This window comes from Terrapene carolina, unplaced genomic scaffold, assembly GCF_002925995.2.
Source record: "Terrapene carolina triunguis isolate 2854851 unplaced genomic scaffold, T_m_triunguis-2.0 Scaffold268, whole genome shotgun sequence".
NCBI lineage: Eukaryota > Metazoa > Chordata > Testudines > Emydidae > Terrapene > Terrapene triunguis.
In genome coordinates this window covers 92261-112813 of record NW_020664619.1, presented here as the reverse complement: position 1 = coordinate 112813, position 20553 = coordinate 92261, and the positions used below count along the sequence as shown (strand labels likewise).

The 20553-nt window shown below is 60.2% G+C and overlaps 1 protein-coding gene across 1 annotated transcript in view; it reads right to left on the bottom strand.

Moving 5' to 3' along the window:
- Positions 1-463: 463 nt before the first annotated feature.
- Positions 464-20553, bottom strand: part of PLEC (plectin) — a 24977-nt gene continuing 4887 nt past the window's right edge. Inside the window, exons 8-17 of the mRNA XM_026657693.1 lie at positions 20341-20498; positions 19371-19549; positions 16496-16634; positions 15823-16179; positions 15496-15579; positions 14908-15012; positions 14504-14602; positions 9415-12795; positions 1324-8360; positions 464-552 (exon numbers count right to left, since the gene is read on the bottom strand). Coding sequence (XP_026513478.1) covers positions 2025-8360; positions 9415-12795; positions 14504-14602; positions 14908-15012; positions 15496-15579; positions 15823-16179; positions 16496-16634; positions 19371-19549; positions 20341-20498 — 10838 coding nt within the window. The 3' untranslated portion in view covers positions 464-552; positions 1324-2024. The remainder of the gene's footprint in view (positions 553-1323; positions 8361-9414; positions 12796-14503; positions 14603-14907; positions 15013-15495; positions 15580-15822; positions 16180-16495; positions 16635-19370; positions 19550-20340; positions 20499-20553) is intronic.

Genomic DNA, 20553 nt, shown 5'->3' with positions numbered 1-20553 from the left:
TTCTCTCACCCAAACCCCATCGGTCCACATCTCTCGCCCTCCCCCAGCAAGCTAGCACCCTCTCTCCGTTAGCCCCTTCAGGAGGTCGTGCCGAAGATAGACTACATAAAACATCCCTGACACCGTGAGCCACTGACCAGTAACACGACCGACAGCTCACATCACTGCAGACGCTCAGAACCGATTCCGTGTGTAATTGTAGGTTCTTTTACCCCAAGCCCTCCTGAGAGCAAAGCAACAGCCACCAGCTAGTTCGCGTGGAACCAGCCCACCTTCCAACTGCTCCAATGCATGTCGACACTCCAGTGCTCCGAAGTCTGGGGAGCACGATTGCCAGGTGAGCCCGGCCAGCCCTAGATGTGCAGAAAGCCCGGTCTCCAAACGCAGAGACTCAAAAGAGGTTGGCGTTACCTGTGTGGAGGAGTACAGCCGAGGAGCTGCTGAGTCCGGGGCTCCCCGGGAACTGATCCAGGACTTGCTAACGTCAGAGACCCAGCTAAGGAATTCTCCCAGTGGCAAGGGGACTTCTTTGGTGGGACTGGAAAAAGATGTCTGGCAGAGAGAGAGAGCATCGTTACGGTGGGAAAACACGGGAGAGAAACGAAGAGGGAAAGAAATCAAGGTGAGAAAGGGAACTAAGAACCGGAGTTTTAACAGTCAGCACCTCCACGCCGCCGTGCTGGACTACGAGCCCCCCGAGCCAGGCAGACCTTGGAATTTGCAGCTGCTTCCAAGGCTCTTGCTTTGGATCCAAGGTCAGACATTCTGCAAGAACCCCGTTTAGCAAAGGGGGAGGGGTGTGTCTGGCAGGCTTCCACCACAGCTGGCACGACTAGATACCTCCCGGGGTCCCTTCCAACCCGGATAGGCTATGACTGTGCGCAGAAACCCTGCGTGCGGGCACGTGTGCACACAGAGACCGGGGCTGGTTTGTCAAGGCACTGGGTCAGCCCGTGCTGCCAGGCTGGCAGAGGGGTTCTGATAAATACCTGTCAATTCATTGGTCTAATGATTCAGGCTAAGAAATCAACCTTGTACAGGGCACTTCCCAGATACACGGAGAGAGAGACAGACAGACAGACACATGCAGACATCGCCACCGGCTAACAGCAGCACACGGCAACGTAAGCGTCCCCCGGTTATTTGGGCCGGAAAAGCAAAGCACGATGGAATGCGTCAGAGTGAACAAGCAGGCTGGAGGAGGAGGCGCAGATGCAAAATAAAACCTCTTGGGGGGTGAAGCTGTGGAGCAGAGAGGCAGGCAGGTCCATCCCCATGGCAGCAGGCTCTGTGAAAGCATAGACAGCCCCAGCATGCACTTACAGTCGGAGTGCTGAGCCCACCGCGGCTGTGGGGAGGTTCTGGGAGGTAGGCTGAGGAGCTCTTGGGAGGAGGCAGGGAGCAGACAGCAGCCTCCTCCTCCGCCCTGCCAAAGGATCCAGGCAACGGCTCCAGAGCTGCTGTGCAGAGGTTGCTGTCCTGGGCCAAAGCGCTGAGAGGGACAGTGTGGTCAGTCCAAAGTCCAAGGTCACAGTCTCTTTTCACGGGAAGAGGGGAGGGCCGCTGGCATAAGCAGCAGGTCTAGGAGCTGGGGACAGTATCCTCTCCTCCTCTGGGGATGGCTGGGGATGAAGCTGGCAGAGTTAATAAAAAAAGTCACTAGCTGGTTAGGATCAAAAATGCAAAACTGTCGGCAGGTTCCGCCGGGCTGGGGGGCGGCTCGGTGGTGGCTGGTTTGTCTACTCTGCAGATGGTGCGAACCGAAGCGAGCTCCTGGGCTGGAGGGTAGTGTGTTCTCTCTCTCTCATCGCTAAATATACAAATACTGTCCCAACAATCAATCATATATATTAATATCTATTAGTCTCGGCTTTTTGGTTAAACTTTAGGCACTGCTTTGGAAGAAACTTGGGGTTTAAAAATAACCATCGGATGATTAGCCAGCAGCTTTACCACATGCAGAGCGGGAGCAGTGGGAAAGCTCCTCGGTGTTTTGGGGGGCTGGGGCAGGCAGGGAGGGGACTTTATGCCACCGTCAGCTGAGGCCTCTGCAGTTCCGGGAGCTTCCTGTTTGCTTCCCATCCGCAGCTCCTGGAGAGGCTGGACAAGGCGAGTGTGAGTTCAGCGGCGTCCACGTCGCTCTGGGGACCTGATGTGTATCTGCGTCCGTAGCTGGAGGAAGAGTAGGAGGAGGAAGAGAAGGTCATGGAGAAGCCGGAGCCGGTGGCATCAACGCTCCCTCGCCTGGAGCCTGATCTAGATCCTGTTCGGGAGCCCGATCTAGAGCCAGAGGTGGAGCCAGAGCCACTGACGTTGTAGGGGCTGTAGTATCCTTTGCTGGACTGCGAGGAAGCTTCCAGCAGGCGCAGGCCTGTTCCCTCCTCCACCATGCTTCTGTCCATTGCATCCTTGTAGGAGATCTTCAGTTTCGTTTTGGGGCAGGTGAGATACTTGGAGTAGGTGTTCACGTCCCGCAGCTTTTGGGCTGTGCGCGTGTCGATTGTGCCTTTCTGCAGCGCGTCATCGAGCGAGACCCGGCCTGGCACGTCAGGCTCGATCAGCCCACCCGTCAAGTACTGGACCTCCAGGAACCGCTGGCCGGCTTCGTAGTACAGCCAGCCCTTCTTTAAGGCTTGGGCGGCCGACATTTTCGTCTTGGTTCTCGGATCCTCAAAGCCATAGAAGGCCTTCTGAGCGAGGTTGATCCTGTCCACCATGATTTTGTCAACCAGGCCCTTGTTGACTGCATCAGCAACAGAGAATTTCTCCCCAGTGCTGGGGTCGATGATGCCTCCGGTGCAGGCCTGGGACTCCAGCAGCCTCTGTCCGGTGATGTTGTCTACGAGATTGCGGTGCATGGCCTCCGTGATGGACACTTTCTCCAGGGTGTCCGTGTCCAGGATCCCGGCAATCGGACCGGTCTCTTCAGCAGGGTCACTCCAGGATGTCAGCTGAGCCCTCGCAGGGGATGGGCTTATGGGGTAGGAGGAAGAGGACCCAACAGAAGAAGATCTCGATCGGAAGCCGCTCACGTTTCCAGAGAGCATGTCTGCGAACTCGGTGATGGACAGGGTGCCGGAGCGATACTGGTCCAGGGCAGACTGGTCAATCAGGCCCTTTGCAATTGCTTCGTCGATGTCGTACTGTCGCCCGGACCTCCTGTCGATGATCATGGACTTGACCACCCCGTCTGAGGAGGAGATGGTGATCTCTTCCCACTCACACTCTTGCTCGGAGAGCTCCAAGTAGGTCTGGTGGTCAATGAGGCCTTTGCGGTAGGCTTCATAAACTGACATCTCCTTCCCCGTCTCTGGGTCGACGATCACCACTCTGCGCTTGCGGACAGACGACTTGGACGAGGTCTTTCTCTCCCGCTTCTTCTCCTTCAGAGGGAGCAGGCACAGCCCGGTCTCCGGGTCGGTGATGCACCGCTCCATGAGCTGCAGGTAGGTCAGGTTCTCCTCGGTGTTGGGATCAAAGAAGCCCTTGGTGTCATCGCTGGGGTCCAGGAGGATCTCGTTCATTTCCTCGTCGAACAGGCCCCGCTTGTAGGCCATCTCCACGGGCAGGCGATGGCTTTCCTCTGGATCGATGATGCCTCCCGTGGCGATCTGGGCCTCTAGCAAACGGATCCCATGATCTTTCAGGATCAGGCCCTTCTTCATGGCCTGGAAGAGGGAGATGAGTTTGCCCGAGTAGGGGTCTTTGTAACCGGTCACCGCCCTCTCCGCCGAAAGGAGCTTGTCCTTGAACTCTGGGCCCACGATGCCCATCCGCACCGCCTCCTCCACCGTCAGCTTGAGGCCCTTGATGGGGTCAATCACGTACCCAGTGGCTGCCTGGGCCTCCAGCAACTCAAACGCTGTGCCAGGCCGGATGATGCCTTTCTTCATGGCTTGGTACACGGAGAGCCGCTCCTTGGTGGAGTCCACCAAGACACCAGCGATGCAGCTGGTGCCCTCCAGGAACTTCTGCAGGTTTTTGGAGACTTCTTCGATGGAGGTTAAGCCCTCTTGGAGGCGCTGGGCGGTCGCTTCGTCCATGACCTGGGACCGCACCAGCTCCTCCACGCTGATCTGCTTCCTCAGGCCCCGGAAGGTCAGCTTCCTCGTGTCACACAGGGGCAGCAGCAGCTGGCCGTTGTTCTCGTCCTTCCGGCACCGCTTGAGGAGCTGCAGGTAGCTCAGCTTCTCGTCCGTGGAGGGGTCCACGTAGCTCCGGACCTCGCTGGGCTCCGACAGCCTGTCGCAAGTCTCCTTGCTGAAGAAGCCACGCTGATAGGCGACCTCCAGGGGCAGGTGGAACCCCAGGAAGGGGTCGATGATGCCACCAGTGGCTAGCTGAGCATCCAGCAGCCGGAGGGCTTCCTCGGCGGGGATCAGATCCTTCTTCATGGCCTGGAAGAGCGAGATCTTCTGCTCGCTGTACGGGTCCCTGTAGCCGGTCACAGCTCTCTCTGCGGACAGCAGCCGGTCGTGGATTTCCGGCCCCACCACTCCTTTCCTGACAGCTTCGTCTACCGTCAGCGTCTCATTCTTTATGGGGTCGATCATGAAGCCAGTGGCAGCCTGGGCCTCCAGCAGGGCGCGGGCTACCTCAGGGCTGATCAGCCCTTTCTTCAGGGCCTGATAGACACTGAGCTTCTGCTTGGTGGAGGGGATGTAGATGCCAGCTATGCAGCCGGTTCCGTACAGGTATTTCCAGACGGTCTCTATCTCCAGGATCTCTCGGATGGTCTTGGAGCCCTGCTTCAGCAGGTTGTAGATCTCCAGGGAGATGATCCTGGCCTCATAGAGGTCGTCGGCAGTGATCCGGCGCCGGACAAAGTCGTAGGAGGTCAGGTCCTGCTGCCGGATGATCTCTGTCTTCTCGATGATCTCAATGATGATGATGATCATGCGCTCCTTGGTCACCTGGCCGGAGCGGAACTCCTCCATCAGCCGCTTCCGCTGCTGCTCGGGGATGAGGTCTGACTGCATGATCTCCCACAGGGACATGGAGGAACCGGCCATGCTGCCCACGGGGATGCTGACCTGCGTTTCCTCAAATGCTTTCCGGGTCTCTGCCTCCGTGTACACATGGGTCGTCTCCACCACGGTGGGCTTCTCCGGCTCCTTCAGGGGCAGGAGGTACAGGCCGGTCTCGGGGTCCTCGATGCACCTCTCCTTTAGCTGCAGGTAGGTGAGGTTCTCCTGTGTGTTGGGGTCGAAGAAGCCCTTGGTGTCGTCGCTGGGGTCAGAGAGGATCCGGTTCATCTCTTGGTCGAAGTAGCCCCGCTTGTAAGCCACCTCCACGGGGAGGCGGTGACTGTGCACGGGGTCGATGATGCCGCCGGTGGCGACCTGGGCCTCCAGCAGGCGGATGCCGTGCTCCTTGAGGATCAGCCCCATCTTCATGGCTTCGAAGAGGGAGATGGTGTTCCCGGAGTAGGGGTCCTTATACCCAGTGACGGCCTTCTCCGCGGAGAGCAGCTTCTCATGAAGCTCCGGCCCAACGAGACCAGCTTTCACAGCCTCATGGACACACAGCTTTTGGTTCCTTTCGGGGTCGACCATGAACCCACTGGCTGCCTGAGCTTCCAACAGGGTGACAGCAGTGCTTGGCCTCAGCAGGTTTCTCTTCATGGCCTCGTAGAGGTTCAGTTTCTCCTTCGTGTCTTCCACGTAGATGCCAGCAATGCAGTCGCTGCCCCGCAGGAACCTCTTCACAGAGTCCGTCTCAGAGAGGTCTTTCACCGTCTTCTTGCCTTCCTTGAGCTGCTCGTACTGGGCTTTGCTAAGGACCCTAGACTCCAGCAGCTCGCTAGCAGGCACAGGTGCTCGGAGGCCGCTGAACATCAGCTTCTCCTGCTTCTTGGTCTCCGTTTCCTCGATGATGGTGATCATTATCTTGATGATCTTCTCAATGGTGACCTTGCCGGTCTTGTACTGTCGCAGCAGCTCCCTCCTTTGCTCCTCGGTGAAATACTCAGAGTGGATCAGCTCCCAGATCGTCACTGTCCTGCCCTTCAGGCTGCCAGCTGGCACCTCCAGGGTGGCCTTGTCCAGGGACTCCTTCGCCTGGCTGTCAGTGTAGACCTCCTCTTGCTGTGACCGGATGGCCTGGTCTGAGAGGGGCAGCAGGTAGAGGCCGGTCTGCTTGTCCGGTCGGCATTTCTTCTGCAGCTGGGCGTAGGTGAGGTTCTCCTGAGTGTTGGGGTCGTAGAAGGCCTTGGTGTCGTCGCTGGGAGTGGATAGGGCCTTGCTTGTCTCCTCGTCGAAGTAGCCCCGCTTACAGGCAACATCGAGTGGCAGGCGGTGGCTGTTCACAGGGTCAACTATGCCACCGGTGGCCAGCTGGACGTCCAGCAGGCGGAGCCCGGTATCACTGGGGATCAGGCCTTTCCTTAGTGCTTGGAACAGGGAGACAGTCTGTCCGGTGTATGGGTCTTTGTAGCCAGTCACAGCCTTCTCTGCAGACAGCAGCTTCTCATGGAACTCTGGCCCGACAGTTCCAGCTCTCACGGCCTCGTCCACCGAGAGCGTCTCGTTCCGAACGGGATCGACGATGTACCCCGTGCCTGCCTGGGCCTCCAGCAGCGGCAGGGCAGCCTCCGGCTTCAACAGGTTTTTCTTCAGGGCGTCATAGAGCGTGAACTTCTGCCCAGTCGACTCCACCAGGATGCCAGCAATGGTGTCGGTGCCCTTCAGATACCTCTTTATGGTGTCTGCATCAGCCACGTCCTTCACAGACTTCTTGCCCTGCTGCAGCTGCTTGTAGAGATCTTTGTCAATGATTTTGCTCTCCAGCAGCTCGGCGGCAGGGACAGCCGCGCGGAGCCCTTCAAAGCACAGCTGGCTCTTCTTCTCACTCTCTTCCATTACGGTGATGACGATCTTGATGATCTTCTCCACGGTGATCTTGCCAGTCTTGTATTGCCGGAGCAGGTCTCGCCTCTGCTCCTCGGTAAAGTATTCCGAGTTGATGATCTCCCAGATGGTCACGGTCTTTCCTTTGAACGTGCCAAAGGGGGCAGACACCGTGGCCTTCTTGAAAACATCTTTGGCCTCTTGATCCGTGTAGGCCAGGTCCCCTCCTTTGGCTGCTCTGTCGGTGAGCGGCAAGAGGAAGAGTCCAGTCTCAGGGTCAGTCATGCATCTCTCCATCAGCTGCAGGTAGGTGAGGTTCTCATGCGTGTTGGGGTCGAAGAAGCCCTTGGTGTCGTCTGTGGGGTCTGACAGGGTCTGGTTCATCTCTTCGTCGAAGTAGCCCCGCTTGTAGGCCGCTTCCACGGGCAGGCGGTGGCTGTGCACGGGGTCGATGATGCCGCCGGTGGCGATCTGGGCCTCCAGCAGGCGGATGCCGTGGTCTTGGACAATGAGGTCTTTTGTCATGGCCTGGAAGAGGGAGATCTTGTCTCCGGTGTAGGGGTCTCTGTACCCAGTCACCGCCCTCTCGGCAGACAGCATTTTATTGTGCAGCTCTGGTCCAATTACTCCTTCTTTCACAGCCTCGTTTACAGAGAGCCTCTTGTTTCTCACTGGGTCAATGATGAAGCCAGAGGCAGCTTGTGCTTCCAGGAGGATGAGTGCCGTGCCTGGGCTCAGCAGCTGTTTCTTCATGGCCTTGTAGATGCTCATCTTCTCGTTGGTGGGTTTAATGAGCAAGCCAGCGATGCTGCTCCGGCCCTGCAGGTATTTCCTGAGGTCGTCCCTCTGCGCCAGCTCAGTCACAGTCACCGTCCCTTTCACCAACTTGTCTAAGGTCTCTTTGCCCAGGATGCCGGCCTCAACCAGCTTCTCTGCAGACACCTTCTGCCGGATGCCATCAAACGCAAACTCCGGCTCCCCATTCTGAGCCAGGCCATCCACGGCGTCTCTGCCATTGGGCACCGCTTTGGTCGGAGTCAGCTGGGTCGGCAAAACCACGGCAACCTCGGGAATGTCGTCTGTTTGGATCATGATCTCTCGAGTCTGGGCCAGCGCAGCCCTATGTTCCTCTTGCAGCTGTTCCAGTTTCTCCCTTAGCTTCTGGTTTTCCTCGGCAAGGAGTTTCTCTTGCTGCTGCCGCTGCTTTTCCAGCTGCTGTAGCTCCTCCTGCTTACGCTGGACATTTTTCTCCGCCTCTTTCTGCTTCTTCTTTGCATCGTCCAAGGTGGCCTTCAGCTGCTGTTTCTCCTGCTCCATCTGCTTCTGCTGCCGCTCCTGCTCCGCCTTCAGGTTCTCTGCTTTGTTCATCTCATCTTTGAAGAGTTTCTCCAGCTTAGCTTTCTCTTCCTCGATGAACCGCTCTCTCTGAAGCAGGCTATCCTTCTCCGTTAAGAAGCTCTGCTGGAGTATCTGAGTCTCCTGACGGAGCTGCTTCTGCTGAGCCGTCTGTATCTGGAGCAGGGAAACAAAGAAACATCTCTTAGACCAAAACCCACTTAACCCCAAATAGAGAGCACAAAAACCTGGTGCAGACAGGGATAGCCATTAGTGGGAGGGCGCTAGCAGGAAAACGCTTGGGGGATAGCAGCAAGTCGTATTACAGGCTAGTACCTTGGGCTTATGTTAGCAGGTACGCGGGCCGGCCCCCTGCGGTGCATTAGTGTTAACGGGGTGGGGTGGGAAGAGGAGGAGGAGTTTGGGCATTACTGTACGCTAGACTGGATTAAAGAAGCAAGAGAGGGACACTGTTCTTCTGTCGGGGTCAACAAAGCTAGTCATGCCCCATTGTGCATCCCAAGGAGCAGGGTCAATGCCCATAATGGCCAAGGACCTTAAAGTCACCGTCTGTGCCTGGCGCTAAGGGAGTGGACACACTGTGCCTCCAGGAGAACGGCACAACATGTGCATGGAGGATGGACTCTGCCCATCCCAGTAACAGATGAGCAACCTCTGTTGAGGGCGTGAGGCAAAGCGGCTCAAATACACGGCCGGGTCGATTACAGGTCACACTGCAGCTGGACCCTTAGCATTGCACACGCATGTGAGCTGTGTGCGTGTGCTCACAGGAACTGCAGGAGCAAGGCTGCAGTGCTGGGTCCGTGGAGCAGAGACTTGGCGCCTTGGGTGAGGTTTTCTAGAGCACTCCAGTGACCCGGGAGCACGAGTCCCCCGAGAGCCGATGGCACTTGTGCTGCTACACCGTGGAGGTGCTTTTGAAAATCCTCCCCTTGTCTGTGCCCGTGTCCCCTCTGACACTGCACCCGTAACTACCCTGGGGGCTGGGCTGAGACCAGTCTGTGGACAGCCCAGGTGCGGGATGGAGGGTTGTCGGGTACTAAGGGAACTGTGGACCCTGGCTGGAATTTTGTGGGGGCAGTCAGCTCTCCGAGCAGAGGAGCTCCGGGGCTGGCTGTCCCAAGGCTGCCGTTCTGCGTGGTGAGGACACTAAGGGAAGGGTGTCCCCCAGCATGAACATGACAGCAAGGGGGAATAGGAAAATCAATACCTCTTCTGATCTCTGCTGCAGCAGCTCCGCCTCCCGCTTCAGCTTCTCCTTCTCCCTCTCCAGCTCAGCGATCGCTCTCTTCAGATTCTCCGCGTCCCTGTCGCTCTGCTGCCTCTGGATCTCCAGCGTGTGGACCAGCGTCATCTTCTCCTGGGTGGTCAGCTCCGTCTTGTGCAGCTTCTCACTGATCTCCTCGGCCTGCTTCTTGAACCGCTTCGCGTCCTCCTCTGCCTTGGCCTGGGCCATGCTCATCTCGGTCACGTGCAGCTTGAGGCGCTCGGCCTCGGCCCTGATCTCCAGCTGCCGCTTGCGCTCGACCTCCAGGAGTTTCTGGAAGCCCTCGGTCTCGTCAGTTAGGCGCTGCTGCATCTGCTCTTTGTCCTCCTGGAGCTTCTTGGCGTGCTCCTGAGCTAGGTCCTTCTGCCTCTGCAGCATCTCTGCCTCCGCCTTCAGCCGCGTGGCCTCCTGCACTGCCTGCATCTTCTCCTTCAGCATCTTCTCAGCCAGCGCCCGCTGCTGCGCCAGGTCGTCCTCCGCCAGCTTCCGCATGCGGGCAGCCTCCTGCGCCTCCACACTCAGGCGAGCAGCCTCCTCCGCCACCAGCTTCATCTTCTCGGCCTCCTCCAGCAGGAACTTCTGGGTGTTGTCCTTGTCCCTCAGGATCAGCACCTTGTTCTCCTCCTCGATCCGGGTCTTCAGTTTGATCAGCTCCTCCATCTGGATCTTCACCTTGAAGAGCTCTTCCTCCACCTGGGCCTTCTGCCTCATGGCGTCCGTCACCTCCTCCTTCAGCCGCTGCAGCTCCTCGTCCAGGATACTCTTTTGGTGGTCCGTCTCCTCCAGCTGCAGCTTGACCTTGGTCAGCTCCTGCTCCACCTGGGCCTTCTGCCTCAGCGTCTGCTCTGCAAACTTCTTGTGCTTCTCCATGTCGGCATCTGCCAGCTGCTTTTGCTTCAGAGCCGCCTGCTCAGCCTGGGCCCGCTTCGCCGCCTCCAGCTCAGCCTCCTTCCGGAGCTTCTCCGCATCCTCCTGGGCTCTGGCTTTGGCCTGCGCCTGCTCCTCCGCTCGCTGCTTCAGACGCTCGGCCTCCTCCACCTGCTGCCGGGACAGGGTCGCCTCCTGCTCGGCCTTGACACGCGCGAACTCGGCCTCCTCCGCCGCTTTCTTGGCCTTCTCGGCCTCTTCCCTCAGCTTGTCCAGGATGTTCTGTTCCTGGCGCCTCGTCTGCAGCAGCTCCTGCTCCTTCTGCTGCACAGTAGCCAGGTGGGCCTTCTCCTCGGCCTGAATTCTCTTCTGAGCTGCTTCCTGGGCCAGCTGGATCTGCCTTTCCGACTCCTTCTCCGCCAGCTCCTTCTGCCTCTTGGCCTCCTCCACCTTGGCTTTCAGGCGCTCCACCTCGTCCAGGGCCACCTTGCGCTGCCGGGCGGCTTCCTGCTCCGCAGCCAAGATCTTCTTCACCTTCTCCTCGGCCTCCCTGCGGCGGTTCTCCTCCTCCAGGGCCAGCTGCCGCTGCTTCTCAGCCTCCTGCTCGGCCGCCTCCTTGCTGCGCTGGATCTCCTCCGCGCTGCTCTTGATCCGGCTCAGCTCCAGCTCCAGGTCTGTCTTGCCCGCCGACGCCTTCTCGAAGTTGATCTTGAGGATGCGGATCTCCTCCTCGATGACGCGCCGCTGCTTCAGCGTATCATCCACAATGCCCTTCTGCCGCTCCAGCTCAGTGTGAGAGGACTTCTTCAGCAGGGTGATCTTCTCCTCAATGTCCTGCTTGTGCTGGGCTGCCTGCTCCTCCAGCAGCTTGCGCTGGTAGGCCTCGTCCTCCGCCAGCCGCCTCAGCCGCTCGTTCTCCGCCTCCTTCTCCTTCAGGGCGATCTCTGCCTCCGTCTTCAGCCGGGAGGCCTCACTGATGGCGGCCAGTTTCTCCTTCAGGATCCTCTCGGCCTCGGCTCGCTGCCGGGCCGCCTCCTCCTCGGCCAGCTGCCGCTGCCGCTTGGCCTCCTCTGACAGTGCGCGCAGCCGAGCCGCCTCCTCGGCCAGCTCCCGTAGCTTGCTGGCCTCGGCTTCCAGCTTCTGCTTGGACTTCTCGCTGGTGGAACGGGAATCCTCCTCGGCCTTGGCCTTGCTCTGCAAGAGGATCTCCATCTCGGCACGCAGCTTGGCCAGCTCCTCCTCCACCTCCTTCCTCTTATGAATGGCCTCACTGATCTCATTCTTCAGGCGGAAGAGCTCCTCCTCCAGCAGCAGGCGTTGCTGCTCCCGGTTCTCCATCTCCGCCTTCAGCCGGATCAGCTCCTGCTCAGCCGAGAACTTCTGCTGGGCGGTGCCCTCTGCCAGCTTCCTCTGCTTCTCCAGCTCCTCCTCAGCCAGCTCCTTCTGCCGCAGGGCAGACTCCTCCATCTTCGCCCTCTTCCTGGCCTCCCTCTCCGCATCCTCCTTCTGCTTCTCAGCTTCCTCCTGAGCCAGGGTCTTCTTGTGAGCCACCTCCTCTGCCTGCAGCCGGAGGCGCAGGGCCTCGTTCGCCTTCTGCCGCCATTTCTCCAGCTCCTTCTCTGCCTCCTCCCTGGATTTCTCTGCCTCCAGCTGCTGCTTCTTCAGGCGCTCTGCCTCCTCCTGCAGATGGGTGACTGTGATGTGCTCCTGCTTCAGGGACATCTCCAGCTGGGCTGTCTTCTCTGCGAAGGACAGGCGCTTGCTGTGCAGCTCGGTCTCCGCGCTCTTCTGCGCCACTTCCTGAGCCACTTGGATCTGCCGCTCCTTCTCCAGCTCAGCCTGTTTCATCCTCCTCTCTGCCTCCTCCGCCTGCATGCGCAGCTTCTCCAGGTCCTCCATAGCCTTCTGTTTCTCCCGGGCCGCGTTCTTCTCTGCCTGTACCTTGCGGTTCAGCTCCTCCTCCGCCTCCCGCTTCTTCTGCGTCTCATCCTTCACCTGCTTGCGCAGGCGCTCGGCCTCCTCCTGGGCCAGCTTCTTCTGCCGCTCGGCCTCCTCAGCCCGGGCCCGCAGCTCCCGCAGCTCAGTCTCCGCGCTGGACTTCTGCTTCTCGGAGGTCTCGAGCTGCAGGCGGATGATGTGGATCTCCTCCTCCACCTTCCTGCGGCTGTACTCCACCTCCTCGATCAGCTTGTCCTTGGATTTGATCTGGGTGTCCGAGTTCTGCTTCAGCTGCATCAGTTCCTGCTGGATGTTCTGCTTCTGCTGTTCGGCGTCCACAGCCACCACCTCCCTCTTGGAGACCTCCTCGTGCATGCGGCGCTGCAGCTCCTGCGCCTCCTTCTCCGCCTGCGCTTTGGCTTTGGCGTGCGCCTCAGCCAGCTGCTTCTGCTTCTCCAGCTGGGCCTCCACCTCCTCCAGCCGCTTCCTCTCCTGCTCCTTCAGCTTCTCCGCGGCTCTCTGGAGGGGGAAGAGTGCAGAGAAAACAAGAGGGAGAAGACGAAATCACAACGAAAAACATGGAACCAGCAGCACACACACGCCCAATGTGAGATGGTCCGGGGCAGGGGGTGGAGGATGTGGCATGGGGATGGCCTGGAGCCCCCGGCTCTCCCTGTGACTAGAGGTGGCAATGCTGGCTTCTGGAAGACGTATGGCAGACAGAGAGGGGACACGGCACTGCTATATCTCACTTAGTACAGCTCGGGGAGGCGGGTGACAGACCGTGACACAGCAAGCAGGACGGCTGTGCGGGAAGCAGGGTGACCAACAAAGCAGGAGCAAACAATGGAGCACGAGCAAAGCCCACAGCAAATGAAGACAGGAAGCTAGCAGCTTGCACACCTTCACCGTGCCCACTGCAGGCCTTTCCCCTGGCAGCCACAAGGGGAGCCTTCTCCCTCTGGAGGCCCCAGCACAAAAGCAACAGCTGTGGAAAAGTACAGTCGTCACGGGGGCGAGTGAGGAACCCAGTCGGGCTGCAGAGCCGCGAGTGCGGGGAGAGAGCGTGGAAGATACGGGCAGCAAAGAGAGAAGGGAGACCGGCAGAGGGCAACAGAGGCACAGGGTAACCCTTTCCTCACCAGGACAGAACAGTCTGTGGAGAGAGCTTTGAGTTCTACCCGGGGCTGCCCCACTCCCAACAGCCCAGGCAAGCCGGCCGCGTAGAGCAGGAAGGAGGCCTGCAAGGGCGCAGGCAAACGCTGCCTTTTCCAGCAGTAGGGACATCCGGGAGCGGATTTACAGCTGCCAGTTCTCCCCGGGGCCCTCTCGGGGGGAGGGAGAGGGAAGCAGCGACCTCGCAGGACTCTGCCCGGCAGCAGGGCCGATCCGGAGGGCTGAGGGTGAGCAGGGTGACGTCTGCACCCTGCAAAGCTCTGACCAAGGGCCTGGTGCTTCCAGAGCCAGGGGGCCCTGCTGAGCTCAGGCCCCACCCTCGTCTCGGGAAGGGCTGGGCTCCCTGTTTGCCTGGACTCTAGTGAGGTCTCCATTAGTTCCCCCGTTTGCCCCACCCCGATGGCCCGGTGGATCGGGAGAAGGGCCCGGGGCAGGTCCTGCAGGGGCAGAGGAGAGGCAGGAGTGCAGTGAGCAGGTGCTGGGAGCAGGCTGCTTGTGGCCATGTGGTGAGGCGGAGAGAGGGAGGCTGAGGAGGGGCATGTGCAGAGGGGAGTACCTGGTGCAGAAATCCCAGAGTCATCCTGGTTTTTTACCCTCCATTAGATCCCAACCAACACAAACATCCCCCAAGACAAAGCACCGGCCCAGCGGCTCCTCTTCCCAGGGCGGAAATGAAGAATTAGAGAGGTTACAGCAGAGAACAAACGAGGAGCCGAGAACCCGCGGCAGGACGAGCTCCATGCTCACACAGACGCTGACTGTACTAAGTGTATCTGGGAAGTGCCCTCCTAACAGCCGACCGAGCACAGCCCTGCAGACCCTGGCCAGCGCCGGGGCAGGGCTGACGCAGCAGAGCCCTTGGTGAGTATCAATTTGCTGCACCCAAAGCCAGCCGCCAGATCAGCACAGGGTTAGAGGCCTGGGCTGGGCGTTAGTGATGCGGGACGGGCAGTAAACATGGACCATGTTCCTTGTTGTTATGGAAGGAGCGAGACCAACGCAGCTAGATGCACACCAGGCCCTGGGCCGCCCCCGCCCCCCACTCGCCTACCTCCTCCTCCTCCAGCCGCCGCAGGGTCTCGCTGATGAACTTAATGTACTGGCTGGTGAGAGTGGTCAGCTCGCTGTACTGCGTCCGCAGGTCCACGTACTGCAGCCAGGAAACACAGGTCAGCGGGCGCATCCGAGGCAGGGCAGGAGACGAGTCCGCAGTGCAACCCCCTCCCACGGGCTCCTTGCCGCCAGACACCAGGGACTGACCCAGGCTTGGCCCCCTTGTGCACCACCCGTGCCAGTCCCCAGGCCGTACGCAGAGGAGGGCTGCAGCCCTCAGCCCAGGTCCAGAGGCAGCTTCTCCAGGCTACCACAGCACCACAGACCCAGCTGCCCACGCTCTGCCCTGCACTGGCCCTTGCTGCTCCCGGGAGCCCCCCGAGCCGGGCGTGCCCCCCTCACCTCCTGGATCACGCTGTCAGACGCAGACTGCACTTTGGGTTTCTTGGCTGGGGAAGCCACGGGTTCCACCTGGGCCTTGTACGTCACCAGCTGCAGCTCATAATCCTGGGGGAGAAGAGCCCACGTCAGAGACTGGCAGAGACCCAGGAGCCAGCGACCCCCTCCACAGGCTCTGCGGGATCCCAGCCTGCACCCCCCAGCCTGGGGCTCTGCTAGGGAGAAACCCCGTCTCCTGGGACACACGAGTACCCTGGCTCCCGCTCAGCCACCGGACCCTGATGGGAGTGAACTCCGCCCAGGCCAGCTCTGCTGCCATGTTAAACCCTAACCCAGCCCAGCCCCGGGCGCTGAGCCAGGGCTCCTGCTGCACAGCCCGTGGGCAGAGGGCCCAGCCCCGGGCGCCTGAGCCACGGCTCCTGCTGCACAGCCCGTGGGCAGAGCGCCCAGCCCCGGGCGCTGAGCCAGGGCTCCTGCTGCAGAGCCTGCGGGCAGAGGGTCCAGCCCCGGGCACCTGAGCCAGCGGGCAGAGAGCTCAGCCTGGCAGGCCAGGAAGCAGCGTGGGATTGTGGGAGGAGCTCAGGCCCGCACCTTGATGGCGTCGATGTACTGCTTGGCATATCTCTGGCACTCGTCCACCTTCTCCCGGTTCCGGTCGCACTCCTCCAAGAGTTTCTGGGGAGAGACAACTCGTGAACACCGCAGCCCCTATTCCGGAGCGTCCTCGCCCCTCGGCTCCAGGCAGCCCCCGGGGGGCACAGCCACCCAGGCCGATGGGCAGGCAGAGAGAAAAGCAGCCAGTGGAACAGAATCCTGCCACTGTTGGCTTTCATTGCCCCGTGCCAGAAAGCCACCAGCTCCCCTGCCCCATGCGCCCCTGGGGGGCGTCCCCGCCGGGCGCCCTGTCGCTGGCGTTACCTTCTCCTGCAGGAGCTGCTCCCGCACACTCTTGCTGTCCGTGACGGGCACCGACTGGATCTGCTCCTGCCTTTGCTTGGCATCCTGGATCCACCGGATGAGCCACTCGTAGCTCTCGTGGTAGTAGCGCTGCTGACGGCCCAGCTGCTGCAGCTCGCGCTGGCGCAGGTCGATCTGGGTCAGCACGGCCTGCCAGCGCTCCAGGAGCTGCTGGATCCGCTCCCGGTACCGGTCCAGGTCCACGTCCCGCTCGCTGTGGCCTCTCACCATCCGCTCATTGACGTCCTTGGCCTTGTTCAGGTCTGACTGCAGGGTGCTGAAGAGGGGCTGGTGCCCTTCCACCTGCCCACGCAGCCTCTGTGGCACACAAGGGCCAGGTCAGCGATGGGCACCTCCCTGCCCCCCTGCCATCCCGCCCCCGGCTGGACGCGATCGATGCTCCTGGCGAACGCAGCCCTTGCTGGAGCTCCACTGCTTTGCCGGACCCGGGTCCTGGCCTCCCCCCGCCCCCCCAGCCAGTGCTGCCCCAGTGCCTGCATGTGCCCCCATGCTCTCTCGGCTCTGGGGCGGGCCCGGCCCCCGTGTGATCCAGGTCTGGGCCTGGGGAACACCCGCGCTGCACCCAAAGGAACTGATCCTGTTTGGGCAAGTGGGGGGCCTCCCCGGCCATTACCTTCAGCTCCGCCTTGTTAGCCTCCAGTTCCTTGAGGTCGGAGGGCACGGCCTGCACCTCCTTCAGCTGCTCCTCGTAGCTCTGGACCAGCTCCTCTGCCCCCTGCGTGCTGCGGATCACCAGGTTGATGGTCTTCAGCCTGCGGGGGGAGCAGATTAGCTCGCAGGGCGCCCAGAGGGCAGGGAATGGAACAGACCTGTGCGGGGGGCAGGAGGGCAACCCCCAGCCTGTCTCACTCCGTGTCCTGTGGTGAGCACTCCCAGAGCCAGCCAGCCCCTGGGGATGGGGGCCAGCCTGGGCTGGTGGCATCGCATTGTCCCAGACACGCCCACTGGAACATGAGCCCCACTAGCCTGTCCCTGACGCTGGGCGGGGGCGGCTGTGGGCAGCGAGGGGCTGCCGTGCCATGGTGGTGCTCTCCCCCCGTGGCGAAAGGGGCTGGCTCCTGCCTTGGAGAAGGGGGGTTGGAGCCTACTGAATGGTCTCATTCTCCCTCTCCAAACGTGCCTGAGCATTCAGCCTCCACGCCCCCCCGTGCCAGGGAGCTCTCCCGGCTAATCGCGAGAGGAAACACCTCCCTGGCACAGCGTTTAGACGTGCTGCAAGCAATGGGTCCCTGGGGCCCCTGCATGAGATGGGAAACACCCCAAGCCTCTCCCCCTGCCAGGGCCGCAGACCAGACGGGCAAACCCTCGCCCCTGTGCCAGGCCCGGGTGTGAGATGGCCAAACCCCAACCCTCCCCCTGGAACTGCGTGTGAGGTGGGCAAACCCCAACCCCCACCCCCGAGTCGTCATTCTGTGATGTTACGGACATGAACTGTGACCGTATAGAACATTGTTGCAACCAAGGTCCTATACTGGCACCAAATCTTGTACGAAGGAGGTGATGGTTTGCTGGTTAGGATTATGCTGTCTCTATGCAGGTATCATGTTTGTATTTAAAGCTATAAGTATTGGCTCTATACTGTCTGTAGTTCAAACTTGTGCTATGCTTCTGGGTGACACCCCAGACAATGTGGCGTCAGCTCTGCCTGGCCTGCTTGATGGCCCATTAAGGACCATCAGCTACACAATTGACCCATTGAGAGAAGGCAGATACACCTTGTGACTCAGCAAGGCAGGGACAGGCCTATGGACAGAACTGTAAGGTTTTTCCAGGCCATGTGCTGGGCAGCTTGTGTTTGGAACAAAGGAAGCACAAGCCACATGGCAAAAGGACTATAAAAGGCAGCTGCATCTTCTCCATCTTGTCTTCAATCCTGCTTCTGACCTCTGGAGGGACTTTGCTACAAACAGAAGCTCTGAACAAAGGACTGAGGACCCATCCCAGCTGGGGATGTTCCAGAGACTTGATCTGAACCTGCAGTTTATTCTATCGCTGCTGCAAGCCTGAACCAAGAACTTTGCCATTGCTGTATGTAATTGATTCCATTTAACTAATTCTAACTCTCATCTCTATCTTTTTCCTTTTATGAATAAACCTTTAGATTTTAGCTTCTAAAGGATTGGCAACAGCGTGATTTGTGCGTAAGATCTGATTTGTATATTGATCTGGGTCTGGGGCTTGGTCCTTTGGGATCGAGAGAACCTTTTTCTTTTACTGGGTGTGACGAACTGGGACTGTTCTTAAAGTGGTCTGTGAATGCTGACAGGGGAGTGTGGCTAGGATGGTCTGCATTGGGGGATGGGAGACTGACCAAGGGAGAATACCTGAGCATGTAACATGAGAACCCAGGAGGGGGCTGGGGCCAGGTGACACCTTTGCCCGAGAAACTGAACAAAGGCTGTGGGAGGGGTCGCTGAAGGCAGAGTTGGAGGAGGCTGGCTAGTGACCATGGCTGGGAGGCAGACGGGGCTCTGATCTCCCAGGGGGGCTAGGGTGCCTGGGGACCCCAAGATGGACCTAACTGGGGGGGTCCTGTTGTCTGCGCCTGCAAGACCTGTCTTGGACTGTATTCCTGTCGTCTAAATAAACCTTCTGCTTTACTGGCTGGCTGAGAGTCATGGTGAATCGCAGGAAGCCGGGGGTGCAGGGCCTTGTGTCCCCCCACACTCCGCGACACTGGGATATTGGTTTTCATAACTATTCATCCCCGTAAGGAGCGGTGCTGGTGGTGATATTGGGAAACTGGAGTGTCTGAGGGAATTGCTTGTGTGACTTGTGGTTAGCCAGTGGGGTGAGACCGAAGTCCTCTCTGTCTGGCTGGTTTGGTGTGCAAAGGACCCCCAGCCTGGGGCTGTAACTACCCTGCTCTAAGCAATTTGTCCTGAATTGATACTCTCAGAAGTGTCCCGCCAAAGGCTGCTTTGTTACACCTCCATCGCAGCCCCAGGCTCCCAGCTTGCCCAACGAGGGGTCTGGCTGGCCCCAGTCACTCATCGCCCATCTCTGCCTTTCTGAGCCAGGGTGCCCAGCGTCCTGCCCACATACAGAGCGGCTCTGGGACGTCCCCCAGCCCCACCTGGCTGTGCACTGAGCGGGGGCTGCCCTGGGCTGCCCAGGCCCCTCTCCGGAGCGGGTGCAGCGAGTGCAGGGCCCAGACCGGGAGAGGAGGTCAGAACCGCGCTGCCCGTTCTCCCGGCTCAGCTGGGACCCTTGGAGCTCCTCACAGCCCTCACCCACGTAACCGCCAGCGCCTGGCACCCGGAGCAGCTTCTCTTCTAGACAGACAGCAAAGAAATGATGATTGGGGGGCACAGCATAGACAGAGTCCCTGCCATGGGGGGAGCCTGGAGGAAAACTGTCCGGGGCAGGGGGAGACGGGGGCTGCAAGGAGTCCCTGAAACAGAGGGGCTGGGGGGGGGGGGGGCCTGGGGGCTGGAAGGAGCCCCCGGGGTCACAGTGAAGCTATTCAGCCCAGGCCCCACACTCACTTCTCCAGGTAGATGGTGGAGAGGCTGTACACCTGGTCCATCTTCTGGAGAGTGATTTCCAGCTCCGAGCGCAGGACGGGGGCCGAGCTCGAGTGCTCCGGCTGGGCCAGCACCTTCTCCGTCTTCGCGCTCACCTTCTCCAGGCTCTTCCGGATGCCCTCCAGCTCCACATGGATTTGCTGCGGGAATAGGGTGGGGCCGTTACTTCAGGCAACCCTACCGGCTGCTCACTGGCGGAAGGCAGGCGATGCCCCAGGCTGGTGCCTGGCCTGGCACTAGCTGGGTTTCCCAAGACGCTCCCCAGAGCAGGCTAGTTCTGGTGCCAGGCCAGGCCAGGCCAGGCCATGCTGCACCCCAGCTCCAGGGACATGGCAGAGTGTCTCCCTATCACACGGGGGCCCTGTCACCAAGTGTGAAGTTTTTTTAATGGTTTTAGGACGCCTGCATGTGCCTCAGTTTCCCCATGCATGGCACTGGTCCCTGGGCGGGGAAGGGCTGTGTGAGAACGGCACCCGGCTGGCTGGGGCTAAGTGCGTCACTGGAAAGGGGCTGGCTGAGGCCATGAAGACAATGGCAAATCCAATGAGCTGGCAACCGCCCGCCTTTTGGGAGGTGGGGGACCTGTGCCTACAGGACAGCCCCAGCGTAGGTAGCGTCCGCACAGCAGCTGTGCCCCGGCAGTGGCTCCTGTGTAGACGTACCCAGGGACGGCCAGGAGGGCTGAGCCCAGCCCGGCCCGTGGGCCTGAAGCAGGATGCGGCGGGATCCCTTCTGGAGTCAGCCTGGGAGGAGATAACTCTGGTCTTGCTGCGGGGATGGAGCACAGCAGGGGGCCAGTGCCCTGGGGTAGGTGGGTTCTGATGTCTGAGTAGGGAGCTGACTGGGTGCAGGATCCTCACGGGGGGCTGAGGGGACGTATCTGCTGCTCGCTGATTGGCTGGGCACAGGATCCTCATGGGGGGGGGCGTATCTGCTGCTCGCTGATGCGCTGGGCACAGGCCTTGCCCGGGTCCTTGTCGAGGGGCGCTCGGATCTTGTGGACAGTGCGGGACTCGCAGCCCTCCAGCTGCAGCCGGATGTCCTTCAGCTGGGAGATGTAGCTCTTGCACATGGACTCGTCCTGCTCCCCTGCGCAGGGTCAGTGGCTTCATTAGTGACAGGTAGGGAGAGGTCTCCCAGGCAT